At 40.7% G+C, this 21,094-nt stretch overlaps 1 protein-coding gene across 3 annotated transcripts in view; it reads left to right on the top strand.

Moving 5' to 3' along the window:
• Window positions 1-21,094, top strand: part of SLC25A13 (solute carrier family 25 member 13) — a 198,743-nt gene that overhangs the window by 8,822 nt on the left and 168,827 nt on the right. For 2 of the 3 annotated variants that reach the window (XM_003896295.4, XM_009203365.3), the window contains exon 2: window positions 15,079-15,132. In XM_003896295.4, coding sequence (XP_003896344.2) covers window positions 15,079-15,132 — 54 coding nt within the window. Of the gene's footprint in view, window positions 1-4,561; window positions 8,241-15,078; window positions 15,133-21,094 lie in introns of those variants that run through there. The other variant, XM_017956938.3, reaches the window with a different exon arrangement.

The raw sequence follows: 21,094 nt of genomic DNA, 5'->3' as shown, positions 1-21,094 counted from the left end.
TCATTCGATTTTCATATTCTTCACAGCAGTTCGTGAATGGGACATATCAACCTCTGTTCATATTTCTTGCCATAAAGCTATGGCAACAGGGTGGCAGGATAAAAGAGAGCCTGTTTATTTGTTTGTTTAACATAGAGGTCAGTCAGAGACAGAAATGTTTCTTTTCTTTTTTTTAGCCTTTGTTAGAAAGAAATACTTCTTTTCATTTCTCTGTATTTGTTTCTCTGTATTTGTGGGCAGATATATATATATAGTCTGAGTTCTTCTCTTCAATTTTCAGAAGGGGTTGTGGTTCTATTTTCCCATTTCTTGAAGCCCCTGTAGGAATGCTAAAACCCATGTCCTAAGATTACAGTTTTTATAGTTGGTTTGTTCTAATCGATATTCAGATGCAGTCCACAAATGGCTGGTTGATATGTCTTTTAAATCTTGTTAATCTATAGGTTTTCCTGCCCCCTTTTTGGTTGTTTCATTGCAGTTTATTTGATCAGGGAATTGGGTCATCTTTCCTGTAATTTCCCACAATTTGGACTTTGCTGATTACATCTTTGTGGTGTTGCTTGGACTCAGTATTTCCTGCAAGTGACAGTTTAATCTAAAAGCTTGATCAAGTTAGAGTCTTTTTTGGTTTTGGCTAGAATACTTCCTAGATGGTGCTGAGCGCTTCCCATCACATTGCTCGGTACTTGGTACTGGATACTCACATGAGGAAGCACCTGATTCTTGGTTGTTTCTTGTGATGTTACATTTTGGTCAGTGGTTTCAGATGTTGTCATCTTAAGTCTGCCAGCTTTTTGCATAATAGTTTTAATTAGCTAACTTTAAATATTAACATTTGCCCTTCCTGGTGCGTTGAGTTAAAAGTGATTTTCATTATTTAAATACACACTCTTATGTGTATGTATGCATATTAGGTATGTATGTGTGTCTGTATATGAGTATATATCATAATTGTTATAAAAATAATGGCAATTAAAATTCAATTGGGTATTAATTAATGGGTGCAGAGTTTATGTTCGGGATGATGAAATGGGTAATGGTGATAGTTATAGAACGTTGTGAATGTACTTAATGCTGCTGAATTGTATACTTAAAAATGGTTACAATGATAAAGTTTATGGTATGTATATTTTACCACAATTAAGACAAATCAATTGGAAAGGGATTGTAACACACTGAATTAAAAAAAATCCAACACAACATAATGAGTGATAATTATTGCTCCCTAAAAGGAGCCAAAGTGAGATGGAGAGTAGACTGATAAAGCTTTCTTTACCGAAGAATGCTAGCTAATAACGGTAGAAGCTATGCTAGAATTAGAAAAAGGAAAAAAAAAAATGGACTTTGCCACCTGCAAGTAATAACTGATTCAGGCATGGATTTTCATTGGATGCTGAAGCCTTTCAGTAAAGGACTGTTGGAATTCCCATTGTCTCAATGCATCTCCTAGTAAATTACTTGCTGTTTACAGAGGGGGAAAAAGTACCTTTATAGTGGAGAAATCTGCTTCAACCAAGTGATCATCAGCAAATGGGATAAACTAGCATTATGTTACTGACTGATATTATGCAATAGGAAGTATACAACATGAACCTAAAAGAGTTCTTGCCAAAAATATTAATCTGAATCTAATCGTGAGGAAATAATTAGACAAATCCAGAATGTAGGACATGCTGCAAGACCTCTGGCTTGACTTCAAAAATGTCAGTGTTATGAATGAAGAAGACTGGAATAAAGGAGACTCCCAAAGAGACCTGATGACCAAATACAATGCTTGAGCCTGGGTTAAAAACAAGTAAAAGAATTGGAACAGCTGGAATATAGAGACCATATTAAAAGATATTGTATTAGTTTGCTAGGGCTGCCATAACAAAGTACCACAGACTGGATGGCTTAAACAGCAGAAATTTATTTTTTCACAGTTCTAGAAGTTAAAAGTCTGAGATCGAGACCCCAGCAAGGTTGGTTTCTCCTGAGGCCTTCTCTCCTTGGCTTGTAGGTGGCTGTCTTCGTGGGGTTTCCTCTGTGTCTGTATCCTAATTTCCTCGTCATATAAAGACACCAGTCTTGTTGGATTAGGGTCCCCTTCATCACCTCATTTTAACTTAATAACCTTTTCAAAGACCCTGTCTTCATATATGGCCAGTCATTGCCCGAGGGGCTGGGGTTGGGACTTTAACATATGAATTAGGTGTGGGGGACACAGTTCAGCCTATAACAGTTATTGAATCATTTAAAAATGGCTTGGGTGAGATAATGATGTCAAGGTTCTGAAGGGAAATGATCTTTGCTGCTGATTTATTTTGTGTTTCCTCCTAGATTTTAAACTCTTGAGGACAAGGACCTTCTCTGGACACAGATATGCCTCAGAGTAACTGTTGCATAGCATTCAGACACTTCTGGTTGAATTGTCCATTTACTTGACATGCGAACACATGGCAAAGTAAAGGGGGAAGGAGATTTTCTGCTGCGTGTGTGTGGTTTGTTGTAAACCTTTTTCTAATAATCCATTTGCTCAATCCCCTCCATCCCCCAACAAAATAATATGATGAGAAGTGTGCATGGGTAATCACCAGGTGAGCACATGATGGAGAATCAGAACGTCAGAACAGACCTTGGCAGGGGTTGTGCTGTCCTGAGGTACATGAATCTCTATGACTACAGAAAGGCTGCTTCTAAAGGAGGCACCTAGAGAAACTCACCCTTTTGATTAAAAAAGCCCAGGTACATTAGAGGGCAAAATTCCCAGCAGGTCCAAACAATGTGTTCCATTGCTGCTGTTTTAGCCCAGCTAGTCTCAGTAGTATCCTAGGTCATCAAGTGGCTTGAAGGACAAGAGGGTGATATCCTGTCTCTCCTTTGACTTTGTTGTGCCCACTGGCGAGGAATTTCATTCACTTCTGAGAATTCACACACTCATTTTATTGCAGGCCGATGTTGATTCTGAGTTTGAGGATGCCACTATCTTTTCATTGCTTTCCAGCTCAGTTCCAGAAGTGAAAGCTCAGTCCTAGATTCTCTTTTTATGGTGGTTCATGGAGATTTCAGTTAATCCATTTGTGGTGTCCAACAGCAACTTGAGAAGAGCCTGGTCTTGACCTTTGCCCAATTTTCTGTTGGTTTATTTGCCTTTTCACATTGATTTGTTCTAAGAGTGCTTTTAAATGAAGAACATTGCCCCTTTGTCCTATCTATTGCAAATTTTGTTGTTGTTTTTCTTCTCAGTTGTTGTTTAACTGATTTTTATTCACTTTTTAAATTTTTATGTCAAATATTTATCCTTTTTTTCTTTATGGCTTCTGGATTATATGACTTCTGAGTTTGTCATGTTTGAAATCAGCTTCCCTACTTAATATTACATAAGAAACCACCTGTGCATTTTTCTAGAATTTTTAGAATTCTAGAAATTTCTAGAATTTCTAGAATTTTTAGAATTCTCTCTCTCTCCTTTTAAAGATTAACTCTGATCCAGCTCTAGTTCTTTTGGTATAAGATGAAAGGTCGGGAGCCAGTTTAATTTTTGTTGCTTAACCCCAGGAGTTCATTACCCTTCACTAGTGCCACATCATCAGCTAGAGAGACCTGCTGCTAATTCAGCCTGAATCTGCTGGTTCAGCCTTCAGAGGAAATCTGATTAGTTCAGAAAGCCAAGATCACCTCCCCGCAGGGCTCAGGTATCTGCTGCTGCCCCGGTCAGCTAGGCTGCTCTGAATATGAAGAGTAACTGGGAAGCAAGGCGCTGCTAGATTGTCTCAAGTTGTGCTGTTTTCATTCAACTGTTACTCTCTTATTTTTAGCAGATGAGAAAACAAGAGGTCATCCTGCTGGTTAACAATGGAGTCAGATTTTTTTTTTTTTTTTTGAGATGGAGTTTCACTCTTGTTGCCCAGGCTAGAGTATAATGGTGTGATCTCGGCTCACCGCAACCTCTTGAACCCTGGTTCAAGTGATTCTCCTACCCCAGCCTCCCGAGTAGCTGGGATTGCAGGCATGCGTCATCTCACCTGGCTAATTTTTTGTATTTTTAGTAGAGACGTGGTTTCTCCATGGTGGTCAGGCTGTTCTTGAACTCCTGACCTCAGGTGATCCACCCGCCTCAGCCTCCCAAAGTGCTAGGATTACAGTTGTGAGCTACTGTGCCTGGCCACAGTGGAGTCAGGTTTAAATGTTCCATTGCGAAGCTCATGAAATAGGAAACATTCTATGAGGGGAATCTGGTTGGAGAATTCTGGAGGAAGAGGCATTTGACTTAGTCCTTGAAAGAACAGCATCATTTTTTAAACTTCTCATTATGGAAATTTCCGAAAAACTGCAAAACTGGAATAGTATAATTAACCCTCATCTCCCTATATGGCCAGTAGTAATCATCAATTTATGGCCTCAATATTGTTTCATTTATACCATGCCCTCTCTCCTCCTTTCATCCCTCCTTTTTTTTTTTTTTTTTAATTAAATTTTTTTTTTTGGAGACAGGATGTTGCTCTGTCACCCAGGCTGGAGTGCAGTGGCACGATTATGGCTCACTGCAGTCTCAACCTCCTGGGCTCAAACAGTCCTTCCACCTCAGCCTCCTGAGTAGTTGGGACTATAGGCACATGCCACCACACCTGGCTAATTCATCCCCACATGTTTTTCAAAGCAATCTCAGCCATCATATCTGTAAATATTTTATGTCTCTCTAAACAATATTTCTTCAAAGCACAATCACAATATCATTATTACACCTCAAAAATTATAGTAATTCTTCAATATCTTCAAATATGTATTCTGTACACATTGTACACATTTCCCATATTGTCTTAAATTTTTTAAAATAGTTGTTGAATTGTCAGGTAAATAAGGTTCATGCATTACAATTGATATGTCTTAATTTTCTTTTTCTTTTTTTTTTTTTCGAATTACAAAGCTACTTTTAATACTTTTAAGCTCCACAGGAATGAAAAAACACTGGGGAGGGCTAACCCCTCACTCCCAGGAGTGGCCCATAGGGAGAGAGGCTACTTGAGGGGAAGGAAGTACAAAAGGGACCCACTGCAGACACATGGCAAAGGGAAGCCATCGGTGCTGGGACCTGTGGTCACTACAGGAGGAAACAAAGTGTGGTGGGACTGGCTCCAGGCACACAAGTGAAGGGCAAGAGAGATTGGAGTGAAGCCAGGAAGCTACTTGGGTTCCTCCTTCTTCTCGTTTGCCTTTTTCTGCTTCTGCTGCATATCTCCGAGTCCCTGGGGGTAGAGGTGATGGGGCACTAGGAGGTACCAGAGGGCAAAAAGAACAAAATGCAGGGGGATGAAGGACACAAAGGAGAAGATGGAAGTGGATGGGACTAAGCTCAATGTTTGGCTGCTGTACTCCCACCCTAGGGGAACAAGAGGAAGAGAGCAGAGGCTCTGAAGGCAATCGGCCTCCATGCTACGGTTGCCCAATAGGTCAGAAGCCTGGCCACACCAGTAAGAAGGCTCTCTATTCTTATACCAGTAAGAAGGTTGGGAGAAGAGAGGAGAACTGGGAACAGCAAGGAAGGCCAGATCACTGGGCTGTCATAACCATAGCTGTATCCGAAGTGGGAAGCTCCCTGTCCTTGCCCTGAAGGTCAGACCGGGGGATGCTCAGAAATCAGATTCTGTGTCCTAATTTTCTTTTGATCTCTGGATTCTCTGTCCTGCTTAATTCTGTGCTTGCTTTTCCTCTGAAAGACAGTGTCACATAATGGCTGAAATCATGGATTTGCAATCAAATTAGGGCTCTGCCACTTGCTAACTGTGCGACTTGGGGAAGTTACTCAACCTCTCTGTGCCTCAGTTTCCTCATCTGTAAAATGGGCATAACTGTGTCTGCTCCTTGGGGCTGTTGAGAGTGTCAGTGAGCTAATGTTTGCAAAGCGTTAGAGTCATGTCAAAAGTTGTGGGCTGTGGAATAGGACCCAGGAGGGCTCACTCAAGTGAGATGATGTGTCGTCTTTGAGATGAGGCTCCAGCTGTGCAGAGAGCCCCTTTCCTTTTCCTTTTTGCCTCCTTCTGGTTCTTGACTGTGCTTCAGTTAGATGAGGTTGATACATAGCAGAACTTTGGACAGGTAAGGCATTATATAGTGGAAGCAACTTCTTTATTGTCCTTTCATTTTTGACTTTCTCTTCCTTTGTATTTATTAAGTTAGCTCTTCTCTCTCAGAAGCGTTTAACTTTTTATGGCATTATCTGGGCTTCAGCAACTTGTGATCTCCTAAGTAGAGCCTTTCAGCACTTTATAAATATGTCATATACTTTTTATATTCCTTTGTTCCCCATCAGGAACATACATCCCAGTCATCAGCACAATCAGTTTTTATTCATTTAAGAAGCAGTAGTAATTTGACACTTGCTAATATGTAACAAATTATATTGGGTGCGGTAATTAAAATTGCAGCTGGTTCCTAATTATACTGTAACCTTGATGTTTAAAAAAATTGAGACTGAGTTCAGCATAAAATACTGGAGAATAATATTCTGCACTAGGCAGTTCTGCCTTCTACTGAGCCATGGGCATTTATGAATCATAATGCCAAATTAAAAAGATTTTATTTTAAATTGGTTACAGTTATAATGTTGTCCAGTGGCTTGATTCTTAAAGATAGCTTTAAAGTCCCCCTTTTTGCTTGCTAAAGTCTGGGAATATCCTCCAGGTATTATAATTACTGTCTAAATAATCCGAGCTCAGGAGTCATTTCTGGCTGTGTGATCTACTAGTATTCATTTAAGACTCTTTAGTACCTCAGCTTCCTTATTTGAAAAATGGGGATATTACTCACTCTTCCTCTTAAAGAGTTTTAATGATAGAGTATTTAAATGAAATAAGATATAAAGCTGTTAGCATAATACCTGGCATAGAGTTAAGGACCCAGTAAAAGTTAGCTGGTCATTGTTATTGCTATAATTAATAATAAATGATCTGGTTCCAAAGACCACTTCTGTGACCCTCAACTTTAACAGAATTAGGCTATTAATCTCCTGCCACTCTGCCTTATGATAGCACGTATCATCATACATTTTGTACCAACCACTTGTCGATAAGTCAGCTTTCCCTGCTTGGGGCAGGGTTTCTGATTTATTGGGTGTTTTCTCCTTGGTGCCTGGCGCTGGGCCTGGTACACTGTAGCCTTCCCATAGGTGATTGTGTTGCATGGATGAGCAAGTAGAGCATCACCATCTAAGGCGCGGTTGTTAGCTAGGGGGTGGAGTAGTTTGGCTCCCAAGTAGATTTCTTTTAGCAACCTCTGGAGATGGTTTCTTGGTTGTCGCAGCTTGTTGGGGAAGGGGTTGCTGCTCACATCTAGTGAGTAGAGGTCAGCTTAATAACAATAATAGTAAAATCCAGAACTAATATGTTTCAGGCTCTTTTGGCATAACAGAACCCAGCTAAAACACCACCATTCATTCTTAACTGTTACACTCTGCCTCTTAATATCAGAATTTTAATGATGATGGCTTTATAGTTTATGTTTGTCTACAACAGAGCAGAGTGAAATCTAACATACGTCACAACCTACTGAATCCTTCTGATAAACATCTCTAGTACCTCTGAAATGATTCGCTGGTGTAATTACCCAGTGGGTTAACATTTGTGGTGGCTGATACTTTATAAGTCAACCGTTGAGTGAAAGGAAGTTTTACCAGCTGATTACATAGAAATGTTGTGGTTTGAAGAATGCTTAACAGGGCGTCTTGTCTTTATACTAATTTGTATTTCAGTAACTTTTTTTATAATGACTGCTCTTCATTTATTAGGACTTAGGGAAACTGTAGGATGAAGGATGAGTGACTCAGTGGTTTCAATAAAAAAATATTTTCTTAAGTTTGAGATACCTTTTTCTTCTTCCCAAGTTAATGGTAACTGTGGTTTTAGGAAATTCCAAACTTTCTTTTGCAATTACTGATTGTATCAGTCAGGGCTCACTTGCAGAGAACAGAATCTACTCTAGCTGGTTTAAGCAGAGAGATTTATTACAGGGTATTAAATGGCTTACACAATTTGTTGGGAAGGTGAAGAAACAGACTTGAGGTTGAGCTCTAAAGAATGACATCTAGAGTCTCAAGCAGAGCAGGCCACCAAGACAGCAGTGACCTCCTGTGCAGTCACAATGCTGCCTGCCAAGTGGACAGTGTTTCAGGACCATGTGGCCACTGACAATGGGAGGGCAGGAGGTTGCCACAGGAAAACTAGACACTTCCAGCAATGGTGCTTGCTTGGCAGAAACAGCAGAAGGTACCCCCCAACTCCCAAACCTTTGCCAAATCTCACCTCAGTTTTATCTAATTGACAGCATATGGGCTGCATAGCAGCAAGGGAGTCTGGGAATTGTATTTTAGCCTTCTGGTGTCTTTAGTGTGGGAAGATAAAGAAGGAGGGTGGGCTGCAGCTTGTAAGTGGTTAGGTTACACCCAAGAATACTTTTCTTTGGGATTCAGGGCCACCTACTGCACTATTTCCTCAGGTTCAAAAGACTATGCAGGACTGTTTCTCCTTCTGTCTCCCTTTCCTGCTTGTCACTGCGTGCTTATTTACACCCACCCGCACACCCAGAAGCTTGCTTTTGATGAACTACCTCTTTGAGTTTGTATTTCTTATCTAAGGCAAATATTTACTTTATGATGGTAGAATTTTCAGTGTAAGTCTGTGCTTGTCTTGACTTTCAGATGTTTCAGGTTTGGGAAGGTGACTGGCGAAATATTGCCGAGAAAGGGCTGTGCTATACAGTTGGTGACGTAGCAGCTGAGGTTGGGCCCTGGGTTCTAATGCAATTGTTCTCAGCCCACCCACACATCGTAATTTCTTGAGGGAGCTCTAAAGATACCCATTCTAGAAATTCTCATTTGATTGACCTTTGGTATGGTTTGGGTTTTATGAAACCTAAAAGTGCCTCAGGGAACTTGAATATGCAGCAAGGGCTGAGAACCTAAGTCTTATTATCAGTACATTAAAATTGGACATTATCTAAAGCTGTGGTTCTTAAACTTTAACTGCATCAGGGTCACCTGGAGGGCTTGTTAAACCATAGGGGATTGCTGGACCTCACCCAGTTTCTGATTCTGTGGGTCTGGGATGGGCATGATAATTTGTATTTTTAAAAGTTCCCAGGTGATGCTCATGGTCTCCACACTTTGAGAACCATTGATCTGAAGAGAGTTGCCTATTTTCATTGTAAATGTCAGATTTTTACTGATCTGAAAGACTTTATTCTGTATTCAGCACTTCCGGAGCATCTACTTGGTTTCCTGATCTCTGCCAGAGCTGGGGATGATCTGAGGAGTAAGGTACCCTCACAGAGATGGAGGTCTCACATCTCTAGAGCTTCCCAGTGTAAGAGGAGAGCTTTTCTTTTCTTTGCATTTCATTTTTCAAATTAGCATTTCTTATTTTCATGTAGATTTTCGTATATTCTTCCCCACCATCCTCTGTTAGATCTGACAACTATTTTGAGTACACCATTCTGTACCACTGTGATTTGTTAAAGTAATGAGCCTGCAACTGTAGCTTGATTCCATTGTAAGAAAGTCTGTTTAAAAAATATTCCTACAGGTAGGAATATCTTTTCTGGTGACCCCCTACCTATGGCTGCTCTAACTCATATTAGAATGAGAGTGAATTCATTTATCCTGAAAGATAACTTTCTTATTCTTCTTGCCATGTTCTCCCCCACTCCCTGCCTTTTTAAAAACACCAGTTCTTGAAATTTTGTTATTGTTTTTATTTCTAGGATGTACTTAGCTAGTATATGTTTTGCAAACGCTATTGATGACTTACACAATTATAACCAGTGTTTTATCTTGTCAAAAAGTTTTACATATTCAGTGATTCTCAAATTTTGTTCCTGTGGAGCATAGACTCATTGAATCGACCTGAAATTTCCATACTAAAGTTAAATAATGATAGACTTTTCCCAGTTTATGGAAGAAACTATGCATAGAGTTTTTCTGTTCCAACATTGCCCCTTTCTGGGCCAGGCATGGTGGCTCATGCTTGTAAACCCAGCACTTTGGGAGGCCAAGATGGGAGGATCACTTGAGGCCAGGAGTTTGAGACTAGCTTGAGCAACACAGTAAGACTCTGTTTCTACAAAAAAAATTGAAAAAAATTAGTGGGGCCTGGTGACACATGCCTATAGCCTCAGCTACTCAGGAGGCTGAGGTGGGAGGATTGCTTGAGCCCAGGAATGTGAGGCTGCAGTGAGCCATGACCACACCACTGTACTCCAGCCTGAGTGACACAGTGAGACCCCCAACTAAAAAAAAAAAAAAAACAAAAACCACCAAAACACTCTCTTTTTCCCTTAAATTTGGAATCAGAGTAAAATGTTATCAAATTTCAACAAAATTCTTTATCCTGTTGATGTAAGTGGCAAATAATATTTCATAGTAATTTGTAAAGGACCCCTTTCTTCTTAGTCATTTACTCTATATGCTTGAAAACCAGTTACTTGATTTAAAATTCTTGATATAAGAATATTGTTTTAATGTTGGAATCTATTCTTACAAATGCAAATTCAGAAGAAGAATGATAAAGAAAATCAGGCAGTTTTCTTTACTGATTCTTTGGGTCTGGGATGAGCATGACAATTCGTGTTTTTAAAAGTTCCCAGGTGATGCTGATGGTCTCCACACCATAGCTGTAAATATTTACCTGCTGTTAATATATGAGAAAAAAATGTAACAGTGAAAGTAAGCCTTCTGGAAACAATGTAAAGTTTGATGACTCTTCTAAACCGCAAGAATGAACTGAGTCTAATAATTCCAGGCTTCTAAAGCCCAAGAATGAACTAAGTCTAATAATTCCAAGCTTATGTGATACAAAGTATGCATGCTGAGCAGCTGTTCTGAATTGACTTTAAAAGGGTGGCTACATTTCTGTGGCTTCCTTTTTCCAGCTCATAGGACTTCCTGGGAATTGGTTTTGCTACCAGGTAGAATTCATTGAAATACACCTTCAGAAAACTAGTACATCTCACTGTAACTTTGCATTGTCTTCAATTAAGTTGTGTAAGTGTTCTTCATTCATAGCAAATGACGCTTAAACAAGAAGATAGGAATGGGAGATAGTAGTATAAATGGAAATTCCAAACAGCCACACAGCATTTGACTGGTGAATAATAGATGGAATTACTGTAGAGATGAGGCCCAGGAGGCTGGTAGTAATTTTTCTGAATCCGTCCCCTGTTGAACCATACTTATCTATCCTTAAATAGACTGTAGCAGGACCTGATACAAATTTAGTGGGCCTCAGAGAAATCTTGTAGTGATCATTAACGATTTGCTGTACCTGGAACTCTGGGTTGGCGGCAGGGTAGCTGAGACGATGATGAGTTAGGATGGCCGCAATGTTTATTTAGTGGTTTGGTGAGTGTGTTTGAAGATCTGTGAGTTTCTTTCTCTTCTCTTTTGCTAATTTCTCCCTTCCAAATTATGAGCCAGTTTACCTACCCATCATTTAGATTTATTAAGGCATAAACATGGTAGAATATAAACATCTTTGGATAAATAATACAAATAGTAATAGATACCATTTATGAGCACTTTAACTGTGTGTCCTTTTTGGTGCTAAGCACTTTATGTAATTATCTCATATTAGTCTTCTAGCTGTCTAGGACTCCCCGTTTTATAAATGAGGAAGGTGAGGCTGAGAGGTCGGGGCCTCCAGGTCACATAGCCAGTGAGTTTATGAGGTTGATCCTGCTCCCTATTTGAGGATGATCTGACACTAAGGCCATGTTCTTTTCTTTTTTTTTTTTTTAAAAAAAATGAAGATGGGGTGTTACTATCTTGCCCAGGCTGGTCTCAAACTCCTGGGCTCAAGTGATCCTCCCACCTTGGCCTCCCAAAGTGCTGGGATTATAGGTATGAGCCACCATTCCTGTAAGATCATGTCCTTAATCACAGCATTGGACAGACACTACATACTGTTAGGAGAAATTGGGAGAGTTTTGATTTTTAGGCTTATACTATATAGCAGTCATGTACCACATAAGGATTTTTTTGTCAATGAAGGACTGCATATGTGGATGGTGTTCCCATAAATTATACTGGAGCTGCCCTGTACAGGTGTTCCACTTTTTATCTTTTAAAACTATATTTTTACCATACCTTTTCTGTGTTTAGATATACATTGTTTTACAGTTGCCTACAGTACTCAGTATAGTAACATGCTGTATAGATTTAGAGCCTAGGAGAGCAATAGGCTATCTCATTTGCCTAGGTATGTAGTAGGCTACACCATCAAGATTTGTATAAGTACACTGTAGGATGTTCACACAATGATGAAATCACTTAACAATGCATTTTTCAGACTGTTTCCCTGTTGTTAAGCAATGCATGACTGTATTATATTGCCAATTAATGCAAGTTATCATCACTTTGAAGCTGCCTGTAATGTGGGTCAGTAGTAAGGCCACTACGGTATGAGATGCAATATTTGGGATCTGATCTCAGCTCAGAAAACATTTAGAAATGTCAGATTGGCACTTAATCTGACTTTTCTGGGGAAATAATTGATGCTTTCTGAGCTTTGGTTTCCTCTTCTGTAAAATTAGGGCAGTAATATCCATCCTATCTGACTCTGATTTGCAGCGAGAATCCAATGAGATAATAGTCATACTTGGCAACATGTCTTACAAGTGTTGGGTCATTCTCTGGCTTTGTTTTGATTTGTGTTCTCTGCCCTAGACCCTGAGAGGGTTACAAAGTGAACACCTTTTTTCCCCCTTTGAGGTGTAGTTCTGATGGGGAGCACTGAATATACATTTCAGGATCCTTAGGCAGAAATGTGCTATGGGAATTTAGGGCATGGGAAGTTTACTCTGAAATAACATTGCCCAGGGGAGACCTTACAAAGTTCATGGCATAAAGAATTAATTAGATTTTAAAGGATGTGGTATTCAGATACAGCAAGAATACTTCATTTTGTGGAAAATTTGTTTTGCTTTTAAGAAGAAAACAGTTAAGAACTTAGCGTACCATATTCTTTTGAAAAAAGTGTTATGTACTTCCATGAGTTGTGGGACTCTAACCATCAAGGAGGGGATATTTCTGCTCTTAAAGTGGGGGATGGAGGCATTTTTATGTTGTCCCATGTTCTCTTGTGTTCGTCCTACCCTACCTTTCTCAGAATAGAGATCTGAGAGGAGGGAGTCCTCTCTGAAGCTTTTAGGGCAGCAGAGTCATTCATCTTAGGTTGACTGGCAGTATATTTTCTTTTCCTCTATTGAACAGCAGAGAACACTTACTAATTCAGGATTTTTAAAAAGATTAAAAATACATGGCTGAGCGCAGTGGCTCATCCCTGTAATCCCAGCATTTTGGGAGTCTGAGGTGGGCAGATCACCTGAGGTCACGAGTTGGAGACCAGCCTGGCCAACATGATGAAACCCCATCTCTACTAAAAATAAAAAATTTAGCCAGGTGTGGTGGTGCATGCCTATAATCCCAGCTACTTGGGAGACTGAAGCAGGAGAAGCGTTTGAACCTGGGGGACAGAGGTTGCAATGAGCTGAGATCGCGCCATTGCACTCCAGCCTGGGCAACAAGAGTGAAACTCCATGTCAAAAAAAAAAAAAAAAAAAAAAAAGTATTCTTATGAATGGAAATAGCCTTGTTGGTTATGAGTACTCAGCTGAAATGAAGAGTTATCAGTTTTGCTTTGGGAAACAAGGTGACCAAGCATCAGGTTTCAGAAAGACTACTCCCATTCTAGTGATTAGTTAATAAAATTATTCCTGACAGTGGAGAGCCTAGGAGCTCAGGCAGTTCCATATTTAGAGACAGAGAACTCATTGTCCAAAGATCTCAGAACAGCCTTCGCTAGTGCACAGAAAGGATTTAGGACAATTTGCATAAGTCTCCCTGTGGATAGCAACATGGGTCCAGTGTTGGGTGGTTCCAGGAGCCTTTCCTTGGCTTCATCATGGGGTGACTCTGTGCTTGGTGAGAACTCAGTCTCATGACGTTTTTTGCCAGCAGGATTGGGTGTTGGGACATTGAATAAACCCACTGTTTGGTTCCACATAAGGGCTCTTTTGTGTTGGCCTGGGGAAGCCATGTTCAAGTTTGTCTTGCTTTTTCCCCGGCTATGTTTTTGGACTTTGTGGCCTGGAGAATTAAGCACAACACCCATTCTGACCTAATCTGTCAATTTTTGCTCTTCAAAGGTAACCACAGCCCCTTGTAATTCTAAAATATGTAGAATAATATCATACTTTTGAAAACTTATGATTTATTAATTAAAAGCTGGGGAAAGGAGGAGAAGTTCTTTGGCATGCCCAGGTAGTGAGGTATACATGCCTGTTCATGGTGAAACTGTGAGAAGTAACTCCCTTGAGTTAATATGATTTCCCTAGTTCACTGACTTCTTTAAGAAATATGTTCTCTTGGCTGGGCATGATGGCTCATGCTTGTAATCTCAGCACTTTGGGAGGCTGAGACAGGGAGATCGCTTGAGGTCAGGAGTTTGAGACCAGCCTGGCTCACATGGTGAAACCCTGTCTCTACTAAAAATACATAAATTAGCTGCCACTGGTAGTATGTGCCTGCAATCCCAGCTACTCGGGAGGCTGAGGCAGGAGAATCGCTTGAACCTGGGAGGCGGAGGTGGCAGTGAGCCGAGATCGCACCACTGCACTCCAGCCTGGGCAACAGAGAGAGATTCGTCTCAAAAACAAACAGAAATATGTTCTCTTGCATAGTTGACAAACATTTGTATATTTAAATTCTCCTGTGAAAGGGCATGGTTTACACTGGATTATAAGTAAAAAATGCCAGGTGCTTGCAATGTTGCACTTTTTTCTTTGTTTTTAAGAAATTATATATATTCAACATTAGATATTAAGAGCTTTTGCCACTGTTTCCTTGCATAAAATTGTATCATTTTAGAAGCTACGTAAGTAGTCTAATTTAAAATGGGGAGGGGGCATATTTTATGCACTGGGGTAACATGGTATTTAAGTACAAAAATGAAATACACTAATTTCTAACCTGAGATTTATTTTCCTTTAGTCGGCTAGCTTGATTTCTCAGCTTTGTTGTAATAACATAAACGTTTTTATGTTTATTTTTAGGTGGCTTTAACCAAGAGAGCAGATCCAGCTGAGCTTAGAACAATATTTTTGAAGGTCAGTATAAAGGAATCTATTTTGTTTCTTGTTTGATTTGTGTTCTATAACTTTTAAAGATTATTTTCAAACAGCTCTTTATTTCATTGTTTTTTTTTTAAAAATCCCAAAGTGTCAGCCTAGTGTGGTGGCTCACGCCTGTAATCACGGCACTTTGGGAGGTTGAGGCGGGTGGATTACCTGAGGTCAGGAGTTTGAGACCAGCGTGGTCAACATGGTGAAACCCCATCTTTACTAAAATTACAAAAATTAGCCAGGTGTGGTGGCATGTGCCTGTAATCCCAGCTGCTCCGGAGGCTGAGGTGGGAGAGTTGCTTGAACCTGGGAGGCAGAGGTTGCAGTGAACTGAGATCATGCCAATGCACTTCAGCCTGGGTGACAGAGCAAGACTCTGTCTCAATAAAAAAATAAAATAAAATAAAATAAAATAAAAAATCCCAACATGTCTTAAAAGGGGAGAGCCTTACAAATGCATCTGCTTTTTAAAATGTATAGGAAACTAACTTGTAGGTGACTGTGATGACAATATGATTTGTATTTTCTTTTATCTCAATTGGTGTAAGGTATGTGAATAAAAGCAGTTGCTGGAGTATTGAGTTTTGCAACCCATTTACCCTTTCAGTATTGACCCGTATAGCTTTTTCTCCTAGGAAGTTTAAAGCTCATTGTAAACATCTCAGTAATCCTTCACTCACCCACGGGCCTATCCTGTCTCTCCCTGGTAGAAGCCTATTGTTGTTGTTATCATCATCATCATTATCATCACTTTATGATGACTGCAGTATCCTGGGAGGAGGCCCCGGTATGGATAATAGCAGATACTAGAGCACAACAGACACGATAGAAGTTTGTGTCTTATGCTGGCATCTTATATTTCCACCTATTTTGTGATATTGGGCAGTGAATGATTAATAGAATAAAAGTCTGTCTCAGGTTCCAGACACTGAAACACCTTTGTGTTATTCAGCTGACATTAACGTACTCAAAAAAGGAAAGACCACTTTTGTAAGATAATACATATACACATATAATATATATGTGTGTGTATATATGTGTCTTTCTAAACATTATGAAAAGGCAGCTGAGTTGTATGGAAAGAGGACCAGGGCGTCAAATGAGAAATTTGATGTGTACTGAATATGGTGTGGAAAGGTATTAAATCTATGAGTCTCCCTTTCCTCATCACAGTGTGTTACTATTAAAACTAGTTGAGACATTAAGGACTTTGAACATGGATAGGGTATTTGATATTAAGGAGTTGTTATTAATTGATGTTTAGGCTGATAGTATTCTCATTATGGGAAATATAGAGTCTATGTTTTAGAGATATACACTGAAACATTTACAGATGAGACTACAATTTATGAGATTTGCTTTTAAATAATCCAGTTTCGGTGGGTTGAGGAAAATGAGTAGGCGGTATGATGATAACTTTTGAAATTGGGAAATGGAATATTGGGTTTATTATACTATTCTCTCTACTTTGTATATGCTTGAAAATTTTCTTTTTCTTTTTTTTTTTGTTTTGAGACAAAGTTTCACTCTTGTTGCCCAGGCTGGAGTACAATGGCATTCTCTAAGCTCACTGCAACCTCCACCTCCTGGGTTCAAGCGATTCTCCTGCCTCAGGCTCCTGAGTAGTTGGGATTACAGGCATGCGCCACCACACCTGGCTAATTTTGTGTTTTTAGTAGAGATGGGGTTTCACCATGTTGATCAGGCTGGTTTCGAACTCTTGACCTCAGGCGATCTGCCCACCTCGGCCTCCTAAAGTGCTGGGATTACAAGTGTGAGCCACTGTCCCCGGCCTGAACATTTGCATAATAAAACATTTTTTAACATAACGATTCAGTGAGTTAACTTATGTGAAAGGTGTCCTGCATCTGATACATGTTATATATTGATTCAGTAAATGCTTGAAATTAAGTAATAATTTAAGTAAAGGAGAAATGAAGACTCCACAAGCAAATGGATTAAAAGCAGGGATAGTTTTGTGGGGAGGACAAAAAAAGACACATTTGTAAGGAGATTTGGATTATACATAAAAAATCAGGCTTCTGGACATCTGTAATCCCAGTGAGAGGCTGAGGCAGGAGGATCGCTTGGGCCTAGGGATTTAAGGCTTCAGTGAGGGATGAATATGCCACTGCGCTCCAGCCTGGATGACAGAGACCCTGTCTCTTAAAAACAAAGCAAGATTCTTTATAAATTTGTTTTTAGCCCAGAAATACAGTATAGAGTTTCCTTTTTTTTTTTTTTTCCTTTTATTTTTGAGATAGTCTCACTCTGTCACCCAGGCTGGAGTGCAGGTTACGTGATGTTGGCTTATTGCAACCTCTGCCTCCCGGGTTCAAGTGATTCTCATGCCTCAGCCTCCCAAGTAGCTGGGATTATAGGAGTGCACCACCACGCCTGGTTAATTTTTGTATTTTTAGTAGAGATGGGGTTTCACCATGCTGGCTAGGCTGGTCTTGAACTCCTAACCTTAAGTGATCTGCCTGCCTTGGCTTCCTAAAGTGCTGGGATTATAGGCATGAGCCACTGCGTCGGCCACAATACCGTATACAGTTTCTAAGGTGGAAAAGGATTCTGGAGGATGAAAGTCCAGAAAACAGAAAAACATTTGTTCCTTACCTAAGCTGATCTCTGTAGTTGTGCATGTTGGGACCACCATGGTTGGAATGAGGTGTGTATGAGAGAACCAGAGAAGATTTTTGTATGTGTGTTTAAGGTCTGTTGATATTGTAAAACTCCAGTGACAGAAATCTGAAAGACCACTTGTAGAAGAGTAACTAAGTGGACTGCCAAAGATCCTATCAAAACAGAAAGTCGCTCATTAACTTAAGCTGGTAAAGTAGTCATCATTCTTTGAACTCTGGACCTATCTGTTACTTCTGTTTTCTAAACAAGCAAGAGTGGTGGGCATCCTTATGATAGGAAGTGGGAACATCAGAGAGGGTGTCTCAATAGATGGTGCATTTTAGAATCTCACTGGTTGGTGTGATCCATTGATAAGACTCCACTTAAAGGCTGTGTCCACCTTTCAAGGCCATATGGTCCCTGGAGAAGCTAGACTGAGACCTTAATTTGGAACAATGTATCTTTGTCAGTTGCTACATCCACTTTCAGCAGCCTGCAGGATTATACTAGGGGGGAGTCTAATTGATCAGGTAGACCTAGAGAGGGTGAGATTCCATGCAGAGTTCTGGAGAGACACCTGTAGTGTTTCTGTTTAAGTACACTTGAAGGCCGAGGGTGGAGCCTTTGGGATAGATAGGGAAGTACTCTCTTCCCTTGGGGTAGTTGGGACTATGTGACTTTTGAGGAAGAATTTGTATGTGGCTTGGAGTCCTAAGAGATGACGTCGGGGGGGGGGGCCGTACCTGAAGAAAACAGCAGTCAGCAGTTTGTGGAAAGGATTGTGCATCTGGCAAAAGTTCTGGTGACCTCACCAGGCCTGGATAGTGTGGTACCAACCCAAATCTGCCTTGGCTTAGCATGCTAAGGATGTCAGGTTTACCATTTATCACAGATGGTATTGTGGTGAGGGGAAGAACGGGAAACACAGCAGTGAGGGGACTGTGCCAGGCTGAGCTTTTTAGTTCATTATGGATCAGCAGTAAGCATTCTGTAAACCTGTCTACTTTGCTGATTTTCTGTGACTTTTTCCGGACTTGACTTTCTTCCTAGTAAAAATTCCATGTGAAATATCCTACCCTTCTTTCTGCTAACCTATGTAAAGAGAGGATTCTTCTGTAGCTTGGGAGTTGGAAGGGAGCTTCATTGCAGCCTTCACACCAGATGTGATGGTAGCAGGAAAGTTGGCAGCTCTGTAGATCAGCGACAGCCACTGAAATTGAGCCAGATAAGGAAAGAGGGCTCCTGCGGGATTAAAATGAGCCCAATTCTGACCTTTTCATTTATTTGAGAATTTAGAATCAGTTCCAATGTTTTTTTTGAAGGTACCTAGGTACAGTTTCATGAACTGGGTATATATCAGTGCATACTTCATGGCTCCTGTCCATAAATATCTGAGTGAGAACTGTGTGTAAGTATAAAAAACCCCAGAAGCCATGATATGATTGATAAGTATTGTACAGCATTAATTAACAGGAAGATGATGTGGTCTAATTTTATCTTTCTATGGAGAGTCATTAAGTTATGGAGAGGTGGTAATATTTGAACTGTGCTCGAAGATGAGTATGTAGAAAAGGGTTTGTTGGCAATGGAAGACCTTTTTAGGCAAAGAAAACAACACATACAAAGTAAAGATCTGTCAGAGTGCCACATGTGTGGAGGGAATGGCTACACAGTTGGACTGGCTCGGGGCACAGGGTCCTGGCTGGTGGTAGTCAGGGCAGGACTTGTTATAAAACATGTGGGGCTAAGGCATACGACAGATGTTTTCTCTTTTTTGAGACGCAGTCTCACTCTGTCGCCCAGGCTGGAGTGCAGTGGTGCGATCTCGGCTCACTGCAAGCTCTGCCTAGCTGGGTTCATGCCATTCTCCTGCCTCAGCCTCCCAAGTAGCTGGGACTACAGGCACCTGCCACCACGCCCAGCTAATTTTTTGTATTTTTATTAGAGATGGGGTTTCACCTTGTTAGCCAGGATGGTCTTGATCTCCTGACCTCGTGATCCGCCCGCCTCGGCCTCCCAAAGTGCTGGGATTACAGGCTTGAACCACTGCGCCTGGCCAACGAGAGATGTTTTCTTATGGAGGATGTTCTTGTGGCAAGTGGCAGGTAATGTTTCATCTAGATGTAGAAGTTAAAGTCTAAGAAGTCAGTTTTGTTTCTAGCCTGATGACGTGCATTTTTCTGTTTGCCTAGTGCTTTTGGTGTTGCTTCCTGTTAGCTTAAACAGATGTGTATTTAGTGTCTACAGTTTAAATAAAACACCATGAAACTCTGTGGTGAGTGGGAGGTGCAAAAGGTGTATAACAATGACCACATCTTAAAGGAGCTCAGATTTTATATAGGAGACCAGATGGATAGGCATGCAGGAGGTAACAAAGAATCTTAAAGTTGGCATACTCCAAGGGCCCACATTGTGGTTAAAGCAAATGCTATAGGAGGTGGAAGGAGGGAGGAGCCCCTGTTGTGGGGAGTGGTCAGGGAAGGCCCCGAGGAGAGAAAACTTGTGGAGTCTCAGGGACAAGTGGGAGAGGCGACAAGGAACACATTCGAGGGAAGGCCTGGAGATGAGTCGGGGAGAAAACAACCTCTCCAGGTTGAAGGAGTCTTGGTCATCCTTTAAATGTTTATTTAAATACAACTCTTTATGCTAAGTATCACAGGGTATGGGTGACAGGATCGGAAAGGTAATTGGGGGTTTGGCATTCCACTAACCAGTGGGGAGCATTTGAGGTTTTTTGACAAGGAGGTGAGTGTGAGATTTGATTGGTGCAACAAGGCCACAAGTTAGGCAGCCTTAGAGATGATGGCTACTACTGTATTAGTAATAGAGAAAGTGAGAGGGAGCCAGTAGCTTCGGAGAGGAAAAGAGATGATGGCTACTACTGTATTAGTAATAGAGAAAGTGAGAGGGAGCCAGTAGCTTCGGAGAAGAAAAGAGATGATGTGTACTATTGTGTTAGTAATAGAGAAAGTGAGAGGGAGCCAGTAGCTTGAAAGTGACAGGGAGCCAGTAGCTTCAGGGAGAAAAAGAGATGATGCATACTATTGTATTAGTCTGTTCTCACACTGCTAATAAAGGCATACCCAAGACTGGGTAATTTATGAAGCAAAGAGGTTTAATTGACTCAGTTCCACATGGCTAGAGAGGCCTCACAATCATGGTAGAAGGCGAATGAGGAACAAAGTCTCGTCTTATATGGTGACCGGCAAGAGAGCTTGTGCAGGGGAACTCCCATTTATAAAACCACCACTTCTTGTGAGACTTATAGGGAGACCGCACCCATGATTCAGTTATCTCCAGCTGTCCCTGCCCCTGACACATA

This window comes from Papio anubis, chromosome 4, assembly GCF_008728515.1.
Source record: "Papio anubis isolate 15944 chromosome 4, Panubis1.0, whole genome shotgun sequence".
Classification (NCBI taxonomy): domain Eukaryota; kingdom Metazoa; phylum Chordata; class Mammalia; order Primates; family Cercopithecidae; genus Papio; species Papio anubis.
The sequence above is the reverse complement of the archived record's forward strand: the minus strand, read 5'-3'. Positions and strand labels throughout refer to the sequence as shown.